Consider the following 14,959-nt stretch of genomic DNA (forward strand, 5'->3'; position numbering starts at 1 on the left):
CTTGCTTGGGCATTTTGAAGCTGATTTTGACTGTATATCTGATTCTGATGATATTTTACAACTTTGTAAATACGAACATACGCAAGGGTTGTCAGAACATATCCTATAACGGAAATAACCGCAGCCAGTGGAAAGCCTTTCAGAAGGAAAATATACAGGAAGGCAGAGATGCAACTTGTTAACCATAAAGACACCAACACTATTGTAACACGTGTGGGTGTAACAAGCTCCTGATATCGCAGGTGGAGCGAAACAGCGAGAAGTCTATCAAATGCAATGACAGTAACATTCAGGAAAGATACAACGGCGAGGAGATGTATGAAATATAATAACACAATCAAAACTGTTGGACAAAAGAAGGCTAAGTCGTCTTCACTTGATGCCATCTTCAACATAACGGCACTGATAATAGCGGTCATTAGCTGCGAACACAATCCAACTGCAAGATCAGAGAAAGCCAGACTTAGGAACAGCTTCTTGACGGTAGCTGGTATCGTTGAGTTGTTCACTAAGGCGCGGATGACTAAAAGATTTCCTAGAGTCGCCACGAGGGAAAATACAAAGTTTAAAACACAGAAACCAAGGGAGAAACTTCTCCTTTGGGAAACCAGTTTAATCCAACCATCCAGAAATAGAGTGCAGGTCTCTTCAGCCATAGTTTTACTTGTCACAATGTGCATGTATTTGTGGTGGTTAAAACTGATATCTACCTTAATTGCGCCCTCCTTTTATTAGCTTTTTTTCACATTGGCCATCTGCTGTAGCGCGTAATAAAGCCGGCTCATTAACTAAAGCCCTAGACTTAATGTTATAGGTGGAGTGCAAACAGAAATTTGGTGTTATTGTTGGTATAGATTTTTAAGGGTTGAAACACCGAATCAAATGGTACAAAACAAGGCCAACCCAGAAAACAATGCACGGGGAAGGTTTTGCAACACTAGCATTGAAAACAAAAGAATTAAACACCGCAATATATAGTCCTTTCCATAAAGTTCCAATTACCTCTCTGTCCATAATTGACATGTGAGTTGTTGCCTGCTGAGAAGAACCGTTTGTTTAATTGCAAATGATCGGTTTAGAAAATAGAACTTAAATTTATTCTAAAACGTTGAAAGGGCGAGTCTTTCCTCTAAATTTAACCGTCCAGCGAAATTTTGAAACATGATAAAATACAGATGGATTTTGTTTAATTCTATTTTTTATTCAAAATTTTAAGCATTTTGACGCAATGCTTCAGTTTTAAAACGTTTAGAACCTGTTTCAGTAGTAGTTAGTAAGGTGACGTCCAGTCAGCGAGGCTTTTTAGTCTTGCAAGTCGGTGAGGTTTTTATAAATGGACTGGAGCCTAACATTATGGACTGTATTTGTCTTCCTTCGTCTTTCTTTAAGATTTGTCTCAAATGTAGACTTGCGACGGTTTTTCTGAATTGACTGCCGCAAAGCGAATAACCTTGCTTATTTGTAAACTCTTTTCGAATGCCAACTAGTATATGTGTTCGTCTCTAAAGAGCCTCAATATTGCAACTTCCGCTGTAGGCTTACGTCAAGCCGTAGGGCGCGTCTTATCTCGTATCCAGATCTTCCATGGCCAAGAGAAAGAGAGACTTCACTTTTTTTAATAGAGACATGCATACAGTTGTAAGCAACTACTTTTGCTGTCGATTGTTCGGATGGAAATCGATTACAGCTTGAAAAATGGCCATTTTGTCACATTGTTACTTATTCTTTGCAAGTAGTCGGTACAATCACGCTTGTAAACGCTAAGGTTCTTGAGCCGTAGCAAACACAGTTTTGTCCATACAAGGGGAAAAAATCCTCTTAAATTTTTCTTTTTAAGAAGTTAGTCGACGATGAAAAAGGACCTTGAGTTTCATTAAGTAGGTGCCCTAAAGGTGTCTTCTTTCTTCGCAACTGGGAGAGACCGGATCGTGTTTTGAAGAATTCAATTTTAGGTAGGTAGTTATTACAAAAATCACCTGGTATCCCAATGTTTAAAATGGCGACCCTTAAAAACCATACCCTGTCAGGAGGCTTATACCCATCTACCCCATATTTGGAAGCAGCGCCCCCTCCCCCCAGGCTCAAAATACTTACCATAACCACTTACCACTCACCAGTAATTTGTGTTTAGTTACCTGAAAGGTTTCTGAAGAGCACTCTTTATGACTGTTTATTCTTTCTCCATTAAATGTCCATTTTATAAAGGTTAAGACAGGATCACAAAGAAAGCAAAGATCTCTTCAACACAACTTAGGAATGCAAATATAGTACAAGTAAGTTTACTTTATTTTTTCACTAAACAATACCCATGTGTTTGGTATAACCTGTTTATTTCTTTAATTAATTGTGTCCTGAAAATTTCGTCTAATTCCTCACCACAACAAACAAAGGTGATTCACAACAGCAGCTGTTACTTATTGTAAACAAACAACATGTTAAGAGTGCCCCGCCCTAACCTGCGAACCCAGATGAATGTCCAGTGTTTGGGCAGCAAGAAGCAACAATCACAAATACTTCACTAAAAGTAACAGTGCTAACTTTTCTAGTGAAAAATGGTAAAATGAAGCTTTGTGGGAAGTCTGTATTATGAGAATATGCGAAAAAACTTTAAGTCAAATCTCTCATTCATAGTTGTCCTCATCCTTGAATCTAAAGTTCTCTAATCTGAGATCCTACTTCAAGTTTGAAGTTTATTGTTTTGCCACAATACAAATGCATTACTTAAATATAAGAAGCTAACTGCAGGGAAGCCCAAGGAATAGGCTTCCTCAAATAATTATTTTTACAACGTATCAGCGGAAGTATACATGTCAAATAAATGGCAGAGTTACTTAACACTAAACATTATAACATATTAGATATTTGTATTAAGCTTAGTTAGGTTAAAAAATGCAAAGCGAAAAGTGGAAAAAAATTAAATGGAGAGGCAAAGAAAATATGTTTTGGTATGGAAATGCTTCTAGTTTACGGAAAAAGGACACAATGCTTGTTGCATTTTGAATTTCAACACTAAGAGAGCTAAAGCACTTAGGACCTTGGAAACAGATAGACAACTTTCTTTAGTTAGTCCTGCAATGGAGTAACTAAAAGACCCCCGATCTTGTTGTGTTATAAGAATGCACATCTGACTGTGGGAGATATGGGCAGAAAATTAGGCGTTTCGTTGCCCCTTTACAAACCGAATACTCCAATTTAGCCGAATGTACCCGATATGATCTTCCCATTGTTTTTAAACTCTATTTTATTTGTTTTCAATAACGGTTCAAACCTTTGAGAACAGAATTTTCACCTTTATGCATGCTAGTTGTATATATGGCACAGGCTACAATTTACCTGCGCACGCTTCCTTTAGCCTCTAATAACAATGACGTATTGCAATGGTTTTCTCAACACTGAAGAAGGGTTATACAAACAACCTTCTTTAAATACATGTATGACTTTTTTTGATAATTTGTAAGAATATCATTCTATAAGCTGTATATACATTGAACCGTCTTCAGCTCTTGATGGATCAGATTGAATTGATACGCATCCTGATACGCATACAATTTTTGTGCTTCAGCTGGAACTAAGGAAGTTGCTAGCAGGGTTTGTGTTTTAAGTTTTAGATGTTTAGAATTTTTATAACTTTTGTCATTGAATCATAATTTCAGGTTAAGGTATTTTTAATTATTGTATCTTAGCTAATTCATATTCATAGCAATTAGTAATTTAAATTTTTAAAACTTTGTATTTTAATTTCTACCTTAATTTTACCTGTGGGATATCTGTAATAGCCATATAGCTAAGCATATTTACCACGTAAAGGAAAGTGCCTAGGTCTATGTCTATCCTGAAAATGTTATGGTCTGCGAGAAAGATGGCGTTTTCTTGCTGACCTGTAATTTATTTCTATTTAATGCTGATGTCAACTAGTTAGTTTAGGAATTTCTGGGTGGGGATGTGCCGCTGGGACCCTGGAACCCTTAACCTATACCAGAGCTAGTTCAGCTGAATTTTGCTACTCTATACTAGAGTAAACTCCCCAAATCCCCCCTATCCTAGAGTAGCTGTCGTTGTTGTTGTTGTTGTTGTTACGTTGGTCATGTTCTTTTGTGTCTGGTGTCAATCAGTAGAATATGATTTTTTTTTTTTTGTTGGCGAAGTTCTAAGACCATTTCGTGGAAGAACTAATCTACTTGGCCTTTTAACCCTTTTAAACCATAATACCATACCCAAATTTAAATTCTCCTCTGTTGTCCCTATACGTTTGCTATAGTAATGGTGGGAAGAAGTTACTAAAGAATCAGTTAGATTCATCTTGTCTGATCGTGTGCTTTATTCTCGCCACCACTCTGTTTTCTAAAGCATTGATGTTATAATTACATGGAGAAATTTCTTGCTGATCACTTTTAGGGCTTAAAGTGCTAGATGGTCTTTATTTAAAAACGATGAGTGTTAAAGCTACATGAACTTTTGGGGTCGTTTGCAGCTAACTAATGACAATGAGAAACTACAAACTAATGGCATTTACGAAAGGCAAATAAGAATATAAAGTAGAAATATTTACAAATGTGAGGAAGTCAAGTATTATATACAAAATTATCTTTGATAAGACTACAAGAGTAGATGCGGACGTTATCTTAAAGCTAAATTTATTGAAGGTATCTAAAGATTTAAGCTTTAGCCTGAGACCACGACAATGAATATCATTTGCCAGTCACTGCGTTCCATAGGACTGAGCCTCTACTTGCGACGGAGTCTTGCATGATGCGAGTGTTGAAACACGGAACTACTAGAGAAACGCATGCCCGGGTTGAATAACTTGTGGCCCGTTTCTTTGAAATGTTTAAAAATCGATTACTATGATAGGTAACCTATCATGGGAAGCTTTAAGAAAACAGATAAAAATAGCAAATTTATGATAAAAAGAGATGGTTGGCGATTAAGCCCGTTGTAGGACTTAAGCAGACACCATGTCTTTAGGCAAATTAAAAATAAGTCTCGCAGCGCAGGCCTGCAATGAAGACGTTCCTGAGACTGAAATAAGTCAGAGTTGCAGTCCATGAGTGGTCCTAATATGGCAAAGTCCCTTTTTGGTATGCCCGTCGTTTGTCCTTTGACCAGATTATTGCCTTCATGGACATGACAGACAATTGTGTTGTTTACTACTTATTCAAGGATCTTGCTTGGGACGTTTAGCAGTGATATCGCTCTAAAGTTACTGCAATTGGGTTCGTCGTCCTTTTTATGTTCCGGAGTAAGCCTCGCAGTTTTCCAGCTAGTAAACACAATCCTGTTCTTAATGCAGAGTCGGAATAGACAGAGTATTGACAGGTTATCGTGTCGCCCGCTAGCTTTAAAAGCTTTTGAGGTATGTTGTCCTATGGATTTCTTTGTTCTTAGTGCTTTCTTTTGTCCGCTACTAAAGACTCCGAACCCGCAGGCATTTGTGGGTCGCGGAGTATCCTTCTCGTCCCTTGTCTACACAACATGCCTTATGTCCACAACTTGTAGACTGGGGTAAAGTGTTGGTTAACCTGAAACCGATCGCTAAGCACAGTTTGGTCATCACATGACAAAATCGTCATAACTTTGTTCATTGATAAATTACTGAAAGTAAAAACGTTGACAAGTTTAGTGGCCAGGTCTCGACTTTCAGCTAATACTATCTATCTAGAGCTTTAGATCTTTCCTTATGTCATGTTCCCGTTGATGTGAAATAATTGCTTTATTGTCCTTTTTACAATTTGGCGAATCTCTCGGTACCGCCAGCAATAAGCAAGAGGATTTAATGATGAATTCAGAAAAACCAAGAATCCGGACGCGTAATGAACTGCGCAAAACGAAATGTCAGAAGTGTTTGTCAAATATAATATTTTAGAAGGTATCGCAGGAAAATAACAGGCTAGAAAAACGAGATAGACAAATAAAGCATTATAGGCGGACTTCCTTTGTTGGAGTGCTTCCCTTGTTTGGGCGTTTTGAAGCTGATTTTGAATGTAAATCTGATTCTGATGATATTTGACAACTTTGTAAATACGTACATATGCCACAGTTGTCAAAACATATCCTACCAGTAAAATAGCCACAGCTACCTTTTCATTGCCTTTTGGAAGGAAAATGAACATAGAGGCGATGATGCAACTTGTTAACCACACAAACAACAGTACTTTAGTAACACGTTTGGGCGTGATGAGCTCCTGATATCGCAAATGGAGCGAAACAGCGAGAAGTCTGTCAACTGCGATGACAATAACATTCAGGAAAGATGCAGTGGAGAGCAGACTCGCAAAGTAGTAATGCACGCTTAAAACTGTTGGACAGAAGGAGGCTAAGTTTTCTCCACTCGATACCATCTTCAGTATCACTGCACGGATAATAGCGGCCATTGCCTGCGGCAACAATCCCACTGCAAGATCAGAGAAAGCCTGACTTAAGAACATCTTCTTGACGTTGACTGGTATGGTTGAGGCCTTCATTAAGGCGTGGATAACTACAAAATTTCCTAGAGTCGCCACGAGAGAAAATACAAAGTTTAAAACACAGAAACCAAGCGTGAAAGAAACCTCTCCGGTGGAGAACAAGTTTGAGAAAATAATACAGCGTTCGAGTGCAGTACTGTTCAGCCATAGTTTAACTTGCCTGACTTATACATGGATTTTTGGATTAAATATGTACATTAATTACCCCTTCGGTTTATTAACTACCTTTCAATCAGCCATCTGCCGTGACATAACTGTGGCACTTAATATAGCTTTTTAGTCATCTAAAGCGTTAGACACAATGTTTATATGTGGAGTGCAAACAAAAATTGAGTGTTATTGTTGGTAAGAATTTTAAGGGTTGAAACTTCGAATCAAATTGCCTAAAACAAGGTCAACCCAGAAGCTGTAAGTATTGAAAACAAAACAATTAAACTCTGCAATATATTGTCCTTTTCCATCAAGTCCCAATTACGTCTCTGTCCATAATTGACATGTTGGCTGTTGCCTGCTGAAAAGAACCGCTTCTATAATTTTGGCAGGAAATTGTCAGACACGGTCGTCAGAACATACCCTATCAGTGAAATAACGGCAGCTAACATTTCATTCCTTTTCGAAAGGAGAACGTAATGAAGGCAGTGATACAACTTGTTAACCATAAAGATATCAATACCATAGTTACACGCTTAGAGGTGACACGCTTCTGATATCACAGGTGGAGAGAAATGGCGAGAAGTCTATCGAATGCAGTAGCAGTGACAGTTAGAAAAGATGCGGCGCAGGGAAAAAAAAAGATAATAGTATAAATTTAAAACTGTTGGACAGAGTGACGTTAAGTTGTAGTCTCCTTTTGATACTATCTTCAGTATCACGGCGTAAATAATGCCCGTCATTAGCTGCGACACCAATCCTACTGCAAGATCAGAGAAAGCCAGACTAAGGAACTGCTTCTCGATGTTGGCTGGTGTTGATAAAGCTGTAAATAAGGCGCGAATTACTAAAAGATTTCCAAGACTTGTCACGAGAGAAAACGCAGTGTGAAACACAAAAAGAAAAGAAGATAGTTCTTCGGTAACGGGCAAGTTGTGGAAGACCTTTCAACGTTCGATTGCCGTACTGTTCAGCCATTTTTTTATCTTGCTGGTTATTTAAGAAGCATTTTTTTTTCAGCGTTTGTCACCCCTTCCCAGTTCCGTTTTCAAAATAGCCAACTACTTTGACGCTCGATGTTAATGTAGAGGGTTTGATATGCCTTAAACGCGGTCTGTATTGTTTGTAGAGTACAGAGTTGTAAGGTCGTTTATTAACGTAAGTAATGAAAACAAAACGTTTAAAATATGAAATACATGGTTCGTTTCCACCAAGTTCCAATTATCTCTTTGTTTATAACTGAGATGCGAATAGTTTCAGGGTAGGGAAGATGTGCTTGTGTAATCTAAAACTGCTGGTTTTAACAGTAGAAGGTTAAATCATTCTAAATAGTTGAAACGGCGAGTTTTTTCTCTCAATTTAACCGACCAGCCGGAAATCTTTGAAACATAATAAAGTAGTGACGGATTTTTTTACTTCTATTCTCTTTTTAAGCTTTGAAGCCATCTGACGCAAGCTTTCAGTTTGAAAAATTTAACACCTGTTTGGTAGTTTAAGGTGACGCCAGCGAAGATTTTGCGTTTTCAAAGACGGTAGGGTTTCTGGAAAGGACTGTAAGCTAATATTTTGGTTTGTTCTCGTCTTCCTTTTTTTTCTTTCAAATAACTCTCTAATATGAACTCGCAATATAAAAGTCTGGATGGACAACTGCACAGCGAGCCTCACTGGTCGTTTGTTAGCTCTTATGGCATGTCAAAATGCTTTTTTTTCCCTTTTATAAAAAAACCTTTTAGATTAATACAACTAACCACAGTACAAAGATTTTTTGTGTTTGGGAAGGTTTTGCGAAAACTTTTATTTGGATCGAAGTTGTCTTCGTTTCTCTATTTAGAGACAGCAATTCCGATGTTAAAGAGACAAATATTGTTCCTATTACGCATTTCTTTAGTCTTTGGGCACAGCAATTCCATTGCTTTTTTCACTATGTTTCGTTGCTTAGAACTTCTCAATTGTGTTAAGGCTTAGCCTCCCACGCAGGCGCGGAAGGCTAGTTAAGGCTTGGCTTTTTTAATGTAGAGAACCCCCAGCAGAGTTTTAAGACATCACGCTTGCACCTCGTAAGAATAAGTTCGTTTTAGTCGTGAAACTGAGAAGAATTAACCTTTAACGTGTATAATGGAAAAAAAGCGTCATATACAGTCACGTGATTTCCTGCTTCTGATGACGCCTTAAAACGTGTTCCTTCAAATGGGGTACATTATTTTCCACTTTAAAAATTCGAAACTTTTCGCCGTCAAGTTGGCCTTAACCCTTCTCAACACGATTGCGTCTTTTAATGCGGAATTCATTCTATGCCTTATCAGTTTTAAGTAGTTTTGTTAAGTCACGTGACCTGTTTTACTTAACTGACGGTTTCCGATAACACATGGACATGATTCAAAGGGGCATTCTAAAGCCCTTACTAGGAGCCATAGAAAAACGATAAAATAAGGCGAATACAGGTTGACTAAGTATTCACCGTTTTCAGTTAAACATTTTGGCCCGTTACAAGGCGAAGGTGAGTCACGCGACTGAGGCTTTAAGCGCCTTGAGCTCAGGATATGAGCGCTATGTAAATAAATAACTAAGTTATTATTAAAGTTGAAAAGCTCATCAAATGAATGTAAACGTGGAAAGGAACCTACTTGCCAGGTTTCACAAAAATGAGAGGAATCTTTCTCCTTGGAATCAAAACCCACTGAATTCGTGGTTGAGTCAAGCCTTTTAAAATACACATGAGTTCGCATTACGCTCTAAAATAAAACTACTTCATTGGTACTTATATATAATGTCGCGGGTCTTCAATTTCTCGTTTTTCGCGATTGTGGTAAAATCGCAAAATTAAAGACCCGCAAATAAAAATCCCCGCGAAATTTAATACCCGTATAGAAAATTCAAATCACAGAAAGAAAAAAAACATTTAATAACTACACTTTACTAACATACACTTTGTTTGATATATGTGTTGACAAATACCGACAAGTTATCTGTTGGCTTTACTGGTACGTTCCATTCCGTGACTTTGTTCTTCTGAAATAACGTTAATATGCATTTTGCTTGTTTCATTTGATGTTGATATTTCAAAATGTTCAGAAGATTGAAAACTGAAATCAAGTTGAGAACGCTTGAATCGCGAAATTTAATGCCCTTTTCCATATTTGCCTAATGAAATCGCGAAAATAGAACCCCGCGAAATACTGTCTTGCCAAAATCGCGAAATTAAGTACCATTAAGGTATTCTGAGCTTGAGGTCTTTTGTTATGTCATGTTCTCGTCCATGGAAAATAATTTTTTCACTGTGTTTTTAACAATTTCGCGAATCTCTCGGTACCGCCAGCAATAAAGGAGGGGATTTAATGATGAATTCAGGCAAATCAAGAATATCGACACACCTTGAGCTACGATAGACGAAATTTCAGAAGTATTTGTCAAATACAATATTGTAGAAGGCAAAAAAGGAAGATAACAGGCTAGAAAAACAAGATAGACAAATAAAGCGTTATAGGCGGACTTCTTTTGTCGGATTTCCTTCCTTTTTTGTTCAACTTGAAGCTGATTTTGACTGTATATCTGATTCTGGTGATATTTGACAACTTTGTAAATACGAACATAAGCCACTGTTGTCAGAACATATCCTATCAGTGAAATAACCGCAGCTGACATTTCATTGCTTTCCGGAAGGAGAATGTATATGAAGGCAGTGATACAACTTATTAACCATAAAGATATCAACAATATGGTAACACGTTTGGGTGTGATAAGCTCCTGATATCGCAGGTGGAGAGAAATGGCGAGAAGTCTGTCGACAATAGATACCACAACAATAGATACCACAAATGCAAAACAAACCTGCTACATAAATGCTACATTTCTATCACTGAAAATGATCAGTTTCCATCCCAGCGTGAACTGTTGTTTATATTGAAAAAGGGTTGTTTGGTCTCCAAATTAAAAGTTATTTTCACCCCCTTGCAAAATTGCATAAGCCTAAAACACAATTAGGGTAATATTAAAATTGAAATTCTATTTTAAATTTTAAAACAATTTGACGCCAACCTTTTCTTGACGTAATTTCGACGTCTTGTGAACATCTGTACCTAAACTAAACGTTTCAAAGTGAGTGCGTTATAGTTGGTCAGCGTAGTGAACTCTGGCTTATTGGACATGCAATCGGCATATGAGACTTTTGTGGGCGCAAACCCAGTACGTGGCCATACTGTCAATGACAATTGTAGTCAACGACCACGACCGTTTTAGCGCTAGAAAGCGAATAACATTGATCAGAATTCAATCTTAGGTAGTTGGTTATTACAAAAATCGCCTTGTATCCCAATGTTTAAAATGCTGAATTGAAATTCACTTTTATATGTTAGTCTTTTTCCGCTGTAAGTCCATTACATTTCGTGAAAGTCGTAGACGGAATTTAGTTCAAAGGTGTCTGTTTTGAGGTTCTCTATTAAGAGACCAATTCCAATTGTAGCGACCAATCTTCTCCCGTTTACACCTTTCCTTGGTCTTTGGGCACAGCAAGTCCATTCGCCACTTTTGAAACGATTAGGGCCGAAATCTTTCCCGCAATTTTTCCTGGGATTGTTACTCAGGTGGGGACGCGCCCATCAGCGCGGTCATTTTTGGTCATTTTTTTCCTTGTCCCTAGTAACAGTCCCAGAAGTCTTTACGAAAGTTAACTCGTCCCAGTTTCCTTCTAAAATTGCTCGTTCTCTCCAAATTTCGTCTCGTAGAACTTTGCATCCTCACATCATATTCTCGTCCAAACGAAGTATTTTCTTCATTGTGCTTTTTACAATTTGGCGAATCTCTCGGTACCGCCAACAATAAACAATGGGATTTAATGATGAATTCAGGGAAATTAAGAATAACGACGCATATTTGGCTATGAGAAACGAAATTTCAGAAGTATTAATCAAGTACAATATTACAGAAGGCAAAAAAGGAAGACAACAAACTAGAAAAACAAAATAGACAAATAAAGCATTATAAGCGGACTTCCTTTGTCTGAGTTCCTCCCCTGTTTGTGCACTTTGAAGCTGATTTTGACTGTATATCTGATTCTGGTGATATTTGACGACTTTGTAAATACGAACATATGCCACTGTTGTCAGAAAACACCCTACCAGTAAAATAACTGCAGGTAGCATTTCATTGCTTTTCGGAAGGAAAATGTATATCAAGGCAGTGATAAAACTTGTTAACCATATAGATATCAATACTATAGTGACACGTTTGATTGGACAAGCTCTTGATATCGCAGATGGAGCGAAACACCGAGAAGACTGTCGAGTGCAATGGTGGAGACAGTTAGGAGAGATGCAGCGCAGAAAAAAAAAGAAGAGATAAGACGACAAATTTATAACTGTTGGACAGAGTGACGTTAAGTTGTAGTCTTCTTTTAATGCTGTCTTCAGTATCGCGGCATAAGTAATGCCAGCCATTAGCTGCGACACCAGTCCGAAGATCAGAGAAAGCCAGACTAAGGAATAGCTTCTTCTCGTTGGCTGGTATTGATGAAGGTTCGAATAAGGCGCGAATTAGTAAAATATTTCCGAGACTTGTCACGAGAGAAAACGCCAAGTGTGAAACACAGAGAGAAAAGAAGAAAGTTTCTCTGTAAGGGGCAAGTTGTAGAAAACCTTCCAACGTTCGATTGCAGTACTGTTCAGCCATTTTTTATCTTGCCGGTTGTTTTTCAAACATTTTACCTTTGTCGCCCCCTCTCCGTTCGTTTTATAAAATCGCCGACTACTTTGACGGTCGATGCTAATGAAGACGGTTTAATATGCCTCAAACGCAGTGTGTATTGTTTGTAGAGTACAGGGTTGTATGGTCGTTTATTGACATACGTAATGAAAACACAACGTTTAAAATGTTCAATGCATGGTTCGTTTCCATCAAGTTCCAATTACCTCTTTGTTGATATCTGAGATGCGAGTAGTTTCAGGCTGGGAAAGATGTGCTGGTTTAACTATAAAAGGTTAAATCATTCTAAAAAGTTGAAACGGCGAGATTTTTCTCCGAGATTTTTCTCTCAATTTAACCGACCAGCCGGAAATCTTTGAAACATAAGAAAGTAGTGATGGACTTTTTTTAATTCTATTCGTTTTAAAATTCTAAGCCATCCGACGCAAACTTTCAGTTTGACAAATGTAACACCTGTTTCGTTGTTTAATGTGACGTCAGCGAGGGTTTTGCGTTTTCAAAGCCGGTGAGGTTTCTGGAAAGGACTTGAACCTAATAGTTTGGGCCTTTCTCATCAGTCAGTGTAATTTGAAATGCTTTTTCTTGGCAAAGATCTATGACCACATATTTAAATTCTCATTTGTTGTCCCTATACATTTCCTATAAGTGTAGTTGGAAGAAGTTGTTAAAGAATCTGTGTGATCATATCCATAATTCTCATGACCACTCCGTTTTCTAAAGCATAGGTATAACAAGAAGAACTTTGATGCTGATCTATCTTAGGGCTTAAAGGCATAAGCCAGTTGGACCATTACCATGACAAGATCCTTATAACTTTGTTCCTGTGATAAATTAGTGAAAGTTATGACGGTGACCACTTCACTAGTCATGTGTCGTTTCCCAATTTCTCAACACCATTTCCATTTTAATAATAATAATAGTAATAGTAGTAGTAGGTTTTTATGGGGCATTTAAAGAATTCTCAATGCGCTTACAATAGTAAATAAAGTCTAAGTGAAACTATATATAGTAATTATTCCTAAAACGAAAAGTTTTTAAACGTTGCTTTAAAGTAGAAACAGATTCAGATTTTTTTATATGATCAGGTAGACTGTTCCAGATTATCGGTGTATAATATGAAAATGAGCGGTGTCCATAAGCCACGGTATTAACAGAAGGAACTTGTAAAACACTCTATTAGATGAGCGGAGTAAACGAGCCGGCTGGTATTTGAGAAGGAGTGAAGATAAATAGTAAGGAGCTAAATCGTTTAAAATTTTAATTGTTAAAAGTAATATTTTAAAATTGATGCGTGCGCCAATAGGAAGCCAGTTTTGTAATAGACTATTCTTTTTCGTTTTACATTTTTTATTTTCTTTTGCCGTAAAGCAAGTCCATTAGTTCTCTTACTAAATTTCGTTTTCCAGACTTCGCAAAGACACTGAAAAGACTGTCAGTTCAAACTACCCAGATCTTTAATTCCTTCCTTATGACATGTTCTCGTTGATGTGAAATATTTGCTTTACCGTGCTTTTTACTCTTTGGCGAATCTCTGGGTACCGCCAACAATAAATAAAAGGATTTAATGATGAATTCAGGTAAATCAAAAATATCGACGCAAAATTAGCTTCGAGAAATGAAATTTCAGAAGTGTTTGTCCAATACAATATTGTACTAGGGAAAAAAGGAAGATAACAAGCTAAGAAAACTACACAGACAAATAAACTATTATAGGCGGATTTTCTTTGTTTCTGTGCCTCTGCTGTTTGGGCAGTTTGAAGCTGATTTTGACCGTATATCTGATTCTGATGATATCTGACAACTTTGTAAATACGAACATACGCAAGGGTTGTCAGAACATATCCTATAACGGTAATAACCGCAGCCACTGCAATGCCTTTCTGAAGGAAAATATATAGGAAGGCAGAGACGCAACTTGTTAACCATAAAGACACCAACACTATTGTAACACGTGTGGGCGTGACAAGCTCCTGATATCGCAGGTGGAGCGAAACAGCGAGAAGTCTATCCAATGCAATGACCATAACATTCAGGAAAGATGCAACGGCGAGAAGATGCATAAAATATAATAACACAATCAAAACTGTTGGACAAAAGAAGGCTAAGTCGTCTTCACTTGATGCCATCTTTAACAACACGGCACTGATAATATCAATGATTAGCTGCGGACACAATCCAACTGCAAGATCAGAGAAAGCCAGACTTAGGAACAGCTTCTTGATGGTAGCTGGTATCGTTGAGTTGTTCATTAAGGCGCGGATGACTAAAAGATTTCCTAGAGTCGCCACGAGGGAAAATCCAAAGTTTAAAACACAGAAACCAAGGGAGAAACTTCTCCTTTGGGAAACCAGTTTAACGGAATAATCCAGAAATCGAGTGCAGGTCTGTTCAGCCATAGTTTTGTCACAATATGCATGTATTTGTGGTGGTCAAAACTGATATCTACCTCAGTTGCCCCCTCCTTTTATTAGCTACTTTCATATCGGCCATCTGCTGTAGCGTGTAATAAAGCCGGTTCATTAACTAAGGCGTTAGACTTAATGTTATAGGTAGAGTGCAAACAGAAATTCAGTGTTATTGTTGGGAGATATTTAAGGGTTGAAACACCGACTGAATCAAATTGTACAAAACAAGGCCAACCCAGAAAA

At 37.7% G+C, this 14,959-nt stretch overlaps 3 protein-coding genes across 3 annotated transcripts in view; 1 reads left to right on the top strand and 2 right to left on the bottom strand.

The window, feature by feature from the left end:
* Positions 1-2,217: 2,217 nt before the first annotated feature.
* Positions 2,218-14,959, top strand: part of LOC140931507 (uncharacterized) — an 18,295-nt gene continuing 5,553 nt past the window's right edge. The window contains exon 1 of the mRNA XM_073381317.1: positions 2,218-2,273. The gene's annotated coding sequence lies outside the window, so the exon portion shown is untranslated. The remainder of the gene's footprint in view (positions 2,274-14,959) is intronic.
* Positions 5,676-7,123, bottom strand: LOC140929908 (melanocortin receptor 4-like). Its single transcript, XM_073379600.1, has 2 exons — positions 7,038-7,123; positions 5,676-6,624 (listed from the first exon to the last, which is right to left on the bottom strand). Exons 1-2 carry the CDS (start codon positions 7,121-7,123, stop codon positions 5,676-5,678), a joined length of 1,035 nt encoding a protein of 344 aa, XP_073235701.1.
* LOC140929910 (melanocortin receptor 4-like) lies at positions 13,778-14,707 on the bottom strand. Its single transcript, XM_073379601.1, has one exon. It carries the CDS (start codon positions 14,705-14,707, stop codon positions 13,778-13,780), a length of 930 nt encoding a protein of 309 aa, XP_073235702.1.

The sequence above is a fragment of the Porites lutea genome, chromosome 3 (assembly GCF_958299795.1).
Source record: "Porites lutea chromosome 3, jaPorLute2.1, whole genome shotgun sequence".
NCBI lineage: Eukaryota > Metazoa > Cnidaria > Anthozoa > Scleractinia > Poritidae > Porites > Porites lutea.